We start from the raw sequence: 6,000 nt of genomic DNA on the forward strand, positions 1-6,000 counted from the left end.
TCTGAGAGAGGGGCTGCAGGGGTGGGCATGGGGAGCTCCTGGGGGGGAGGGGGAGGGGGTGGGAGCACTATAGAGGGAGGGGGTGGGGAGACGGGGTTGTGGGGGTGTGGAGGCCTTAGGGGAGAGGTGTTGGGAGGTGGGGGTGAGCATGAGGGGGTTTGGAGGTGTGGGGGTGCTAGGGGAGGGGTGTGGGGAGATGGAGATGCTTCTGGGAATGTACGGAGTAAGGGGTGTGGGGGGTGAGGGAGCTCCTGTGGGTGTGGAGGGTGAGGGGGGTGCCTTAGGGGAGGAGGGGTGCAGTCCCCCATTTCCTGGCCCGGCTGGTGTTGTATTTGAATATGTGCCCGAGGGGGAAGCAGCTCCCTGGGAATGAGGTGCGGGCCCCACACGACCCCCCATGACTCCACAAAGCTCTTTCTCCATCTCAGCCTGCATCTGCGTCAAGCACCTGCACGCTCCCTGCACCGATGGGCCTTCTGGGTGGGAAGGTGGCCTCGGAACAACCTGCAAACGGAGACTGAGTGCGGAGCACGTGGGGCCCCATGGTCCACGGACACAGTCACAGACGCAAAGTCACTGACTGTACAGCGACTTCTCACCTTTTAAAAGTCAAATCCTGCCCTTCTGTGAACGTGCAGTTCCTCCAATTCCCTTTGTGGGGGACCCCTCACTTGGTGACAGTATGCGACACGTCTGGGTGACTTAGGGAGGCCTGCATTTGGGCCCAAACCGTCGGCTTAAATACCTCATTTAAGTGGGATCTTTGTGTAGAGTCTCTTAGGTTCTTGTTTCCTATGAAAGAAAACCGGTTTGTAAAGTATCCGTGTATGAGTGTAAATGTCAGAACAGAATACAGCTGCCTATTAATATGATTTTATTTTCCTGGCCTCTCTGTTTTCACTAATTGAGTGTGTTGCCTCTTTCCACATTTCTGTGTGCCTGAGTGAATGGGAAGTTAGCAATTAAGGATTTTTTTTATTCCGTTTAGTTCATCGCTTGCTTGTGAATTCTGTGATCCGGGCTAATTAGACGTCTCATCTCTTTGTTCCTAAGCTGACTTCAGCAGATGGTGGATTTATTAGCTTATTTAGCCTTAAACAGCCAGTGAAGCATCGAGGGGTCCTCTCCTGTTATTTGAAAATATGTTTTAAACTGAGTCTGAAGCATGGGGAGCAGCGGGGTCTGTCCTGCTTCCCGCCCTGGCAGCCCGGACGAGGGGCCCGCGGGCAGGCGACGGCTGTGTGCAGAGGGGTTTCTTACAGCTGTGGGGGGCTGGGCGCTCTCAGGCAGTGGGGAGCGCTGTGGGCCCCCGCCAGCCATCAGCCCGCGGGCACGCGGAGGCCTGGCCGGATCGGGTGCCCCTGTCCTCCAGGCTGGAGCCTCCTTGCCCGGAGACTCCCCTTCTCCAAGCCTCGGTTCAAAGCAAGACTGGTCACAAATGCAGCTTTGCCCGCAGACAGTGGGGCAGCACCTCTGCTCCTGCCCGTGCCTCCGAGCAAGGAGAGGCTGGAGGCGGGAGGACGGGAGTGTGGGCCCCAGTCCCTCTGGGCCGAGTGACCTCAGAGAGGGGAGGACGGAGGCGGTGAGAAGCTCTGCCTCGCACGTCCACAGCCTGCCTGTTTGAAGACGGACCTTGCTCCTCACACCCCGTTGATAGGGCTCAGGGAACTCAGGGAGCCCTACTGCCGTGCCCGACACTCAGGCCAGGAGCTGGAGGGGCCTCTGTGGACGTGCCAGACAGTGCCAGCCCCCGGTGGCCACCCAGGAGCCCCGCAGGCCAGCCCCCGGGAGGTGGTCCCGCGGCGCAGGGAGGCTGGGAGGGCCGCACAGGGTCCGGGAAGGAGCGTGTCGGTTGCACGAGCTGGGACTGAAGTGGCAGAGCGGAGCCCAGCCCGGACGGGGGAGTCACGCTGCGGCCTGGGCGGTGGGGCTCTCCGTCCAGGGCTCCCTGCTTTGCTTCTGGTCTCAGAGCCCGGAGACGCTGGCAGGGCTGCTGCCGTGGGGACCCTCCCGATGCCCGTTCCCAGCATTGCTCTGTCTGTTTCTATGGAAACTGCAGATCTGTTCCCTGCCTGCCTGTGTGATTGTGTTCTGTTCTCCTTGTAGATGGAGGAGATAAGATTTAAAGACAGAGCAGTCTTCGTGCTGGAGAGAGAGTTAGGGGTTCAAGCCGGGCATGCTCAGAGACTGCAGCTGCAAAAAGAGGCTTTAGATGAGCAGCTGTCCCAGGTCAAAGAGGCTGATCGGCACCTGGGCAGCCCCAGACGGGAACTTCCTTATGCAGGCGGTGCAGGAGACGCCTCAGACCACTCGGGAAGCCCTGTAAGCACCTCCCCACTCTTTGCCTGGTGACCCAGAGTCACAGACAGACACCGCTGCACATAGCCATGTGGCCCTGCTCGGGAAGCTCCCCGGGGAGTTGATACCTAGGTCCAGAGTCCGGAACCAAACCACCTGCCCCGGGGACGCTGACCGTATCTGCAGCCCACTAGCCAGACCCCGGCCCCTCGGCTCCTCTGGCTTGGCTGGGAGGGCAAGCAGACTTCTGTCCCCTCCTTCTTTGCTGACGTGGCACAGCACTGGCCTTCACTTGCTCACCCTCCCATGGACCCCCCCAAGGCCTCAGGCTCCCCGCTGGAGCCCCCCTGCAGCTGCCGGGCCCCCCTCCCCGCCCCCGGTGGCTCAGGGCCCTCGCTTGCGGGTACTGGTCCCTGCCCCGGGCTGGCGGGACAAGGCTGCAGTGCTGCCATCTCCATGCGCGCGGGCTCCTGGCTCTTTACTCGCCCACATCCCCACCAGTCACCCTTCACCCGCTTTTTGTGTGACCACGCCACCCTTCCGCTCCTCTTCGGCCTGCCGTGGCAGCATGGGGGCGGCCGGCAGCCACAGAGCCGTGACATCATTCAGTCCTCATTACTGCTCCTCATTCAGAGCCGTCTGGAGTGGTTCTGGGTAATCTGGGTGGGGGGGGTCTAAATTCCGTGGACCCTCAATGCGGGGCCTGCCGGGCCTGCCCCCTAGCCTCTCCTGCACCTGCTGAATGAGGACCCGTTCCTCAGTCCTTCCTGGACATGCTTCGTTTGCTCCGAGGACAAAATGTTTGAGCTGAGCCAGCCTGAGGACGGCGATGTTTCAAGAATAGAAAACTATTTTTTATAATCTTATTATAAATGGCTTCACTGAATCAAACCCCGCTCTGGTACGCAATAGATCGCAGTCAACTCCAGAGAGATTCTGAAACTGGATCAAAATGTGTTCACTGATTTTTGAATGAGGTTCCAGATGTTTCAAAAGTGACCTTTTAGAACCTCAGCGTGAGGGAGCACACTTGTCGGGAACTGCCCTTTGCAAGTCTTAAGTCGAACATCTTTTCTTGGGCTCACATCATAATTCTAGGGACACTGCGTCTGTGCCCACAGCACAGGGCAGACCCTCCTGAGCCGCGGCCAGCAGCCTGAGGATGGCCCAGAGCACCCGCACCGTGGTGCCCGCACGCCCTTGCCCTCCACCTCTGCATACTCCTGGACATTTCTGCTCTTGTGTTCTGTCCCCATTGCGTGGCTTGCGGTGCCCGTGGCGGTGGAGTCAGCAGTCACCTGCCCCCTGGGAGGGTCCGCACCCACCCACCCGCCTGCCATTTGGAATCACAGGCGGTCATGACACCGAACCGCTTTGTTCCCCATAGTGCGTTGGGGTTTGCAGACGCTTCCATGTCTATGAACAGTTATTTGCAGTTGATTTTTGTTTTAGGAACAGCAGTTGGATGAAAAGGATGCTCGGCGCTTCCAACTTAAAATTGCAGAGCTGAGTGCCATCATTCGCAAACTGGAGGACCGGAATGCCTTGCTGTCGGAAGAAAGGAACGAGCTGGTGAGTGGCTGCGGAGCAAGGGGTCCCGGGGGATCTGGATCCCGTGGGTCTATGGCTGCAGTGTGTGGGGAGGGGTAGGAAGCACCCACTTCCAAACTTCCTTGTGGAAAGGAGGAGTGAGGGTGCCAAAGGCAGGGCTTGAATACAGGCCTCTTGGCTGTTTCAATAAAACTTTATGAACAAAACCAGGTGGGGGGGGGCAGGCCTCAGACACTCAGACACTGGTTGGTTGATCCCTGTTCCTTATTACTGAGCAAAAGTACCCTCAGTCCTGCGCTTTGTCTGCGATGCATGGGGCCGTCACCCGCTGGAGGAGCCATCACGATTAGTCCTAACGGGCATTGAAATTTCCAGGTGATTGTGTCTGAGTCTACGCTTCTCCAAGGCCCTGAGGGTCACGGGCCGGGCGAGTTTACTGCAGCTCTTACTGGCGAAATAGAGCCTTGGCCCCAGACGGCTTCCCTTGGCTGTGGCCAAAGCTGATTCTGTCACTTTGCTGACTTGGTTCAGGGACTGTTGGTCCCATGTCACACTTAAAACCGTGTCGTGTGATTAACTGTCTTTCAGTTAAAGCGTTTAAGAGAAGCTGAGAGTCAATACAAGCCATTGCTGGATAAAAACAAGCGCCTTACTCGGAAGAATGAAGATCTGTCCCATACTTTGCGTCGGATAGAAAACAAGTTAAAGTTTGTCACGCAGGAGAACATAGAGATGGTAAGGGGCCCTGACTGGCTGTCAGGCCAGCACGATTGCTTGTGCTCCCCAGCAGCAAGCAGCACGCCCCCACCCTGCTCTCCCGCAAGGCCCGAAACAAGATCCCCACGGGCCTAGGTCTCACATACTCTGTGGGGCCAGGAACCAGCCCAGGCCTACAGGCTGGGAGAGGAGTGTCTGAGCACTGCAGGGGAGAGGCCCTGGGTGCCTGCCTGGGCAGAGCTGGGCAGCGAGGGCAGAACAAGTCCTGCCCCAGCCGCAGGCCTGCTGCCCGGTGTGACACCAGGAGCTGGGGCTGCGCATGAAGACCCCAGGCACAGACGGGGCGGGGGGGAGCCCCAGAACGCCTGCGTGGTGGGGAAGGAGCCAGCAGAGCCGCCCTGGGGAGGCTCCACTCCTGCTCCCCACGGGGTGTGGGATGCTTAGCTGGTGTTTCTTGCGTCCCTTCTGTCCCAAGGGCCCCAGAGGCCGCGAGCGAGAGTTTAGCCAAAGAGTAATTATTCAGCACGACGTTCGGGTCCGCGTGTCCTCAGCACCGGCTGCAGAAATGCCTCCTTCCCGCGCGCTCGGCGGGGAAGAGGCGGAGGGTGGGCGATGGCAGGCGGGTCACGCGGCCGCGGCCTGGGGTGCAGACTCGCCCCGCGCGCGTCCCCAGCGCCCTGCAGCCGCCGCCCCGGGGCCCGAGCCGATGGGCTGCGCGTGCCCGCGGGCAAAGGCTCGTTCCCCGCCGCCCGGCCCACGCCTCACTCCACCCCTGCCGTCTGGTTGGCTTTGCAGAGACAGAGAGCCGGGATCATAAGGAGACCCAGCTCCTTAAACGACCTGGACCAAAGTCAGGACGAACGAGAAGTTGACTTCCTGAGAATTCAAATTCTGGAGCAGCAGCACCTCATAGACGAGCTTTCTAAGGTGCCGCGCGTGCCCTGCGCGCTTCGCGTCCCTCCGGCCTCCGCCCTCCCCTCGCCCTTGGCCCCGCCCCCTTGTGCTCCCCGCCCCGCCCCTCCCGTCTGACCTTGGCTCCTCCCCCGCCTCGACCCCGACCCTCCATCTCCCTGACCCCACCCCGCTCACCTTTTCGGCTCCGCCCCCTCATCTCTTTCCGCTCCGCCCCATCTCCCTCGGGGTCCCGTCCCTCCCGTCTCCCTCCGTCCCTCCTCTCCCACTCCTTAGCTCCCCCTCTCCGCGCCTTCCCGCCGCTCGGCCCCGCCGCTCCCATCTCCCTGGGCCTCACGCTCACATCTCCTTCGGCCCCACCCCTCCCGTCTCCCTCGGCCCCTCCCCTCTCCCCTCGGCCCCGCCCTTCTGCCTTATCGGCCCCTCCCTCCGCCCTCCGTCCCCGCCCCTCCCGTCTCCCTCGGCCCCTCCCCTCTCCCCCTCGGCCCCGCCCTTCTGCCTTATCGGCCCCTCCCTCCGCCC

At 60.8% G+C, this 6,000-nt stretch overlaps 1 protein-coding gene across 8 annotated transcripts in view; it reads left to right on the top strand.

The window, feature by feature from the left end:
- Positions 1–6,000, top strand: part of JAKMIP3 (Janus kinase and microtubule interacting protein 3) — a 106,609-nt gene that overhangs the window by 60,368 nt on the left and 40,241 nt on the right. For 7 of the 8 annotated variants that reach the window (XM_039252396.1, XM_039252402.1, XM_039252395.1 and 4 more), the window contains exons 4-7: positions 2,107–2,322; positions 3,751–3,870; positions 4,438–4,584; positions 5,362–5,493. In XM_039252396.1, coding sequence (XP_039108327.1) covers positions 2,107–2,322; positions 3,751–3,870; positions 4,438–4,584; positions 5,362–5,493 — 615 coding nt within the window. The remainder of the gene's footprint in view (positions 1–2,106; positions 2,323–3,750; positions 3,871–4,437; positions 4,585–5,361; positions 5,494–6,000) is intronic. The other variant, XM_039252401.1, reaches the window with a different exon arrangement.

This window comes from Hyaena hyaena, unplaced genomic scaffold (genome assembly GCF_003009895.1).
Source record: "Hyaena hyaena isolate Hyena2069 unplaced genomic scaffold, ASM300989v1 scaffold_409, whole genome shotgun sequence".
Taxonomy (NCBI): Eukaryota; Metazoa; Chordata; class Mammalia; order Carnivora; family Hyaenidae; genus Hyaena; species Hyaena hyaena.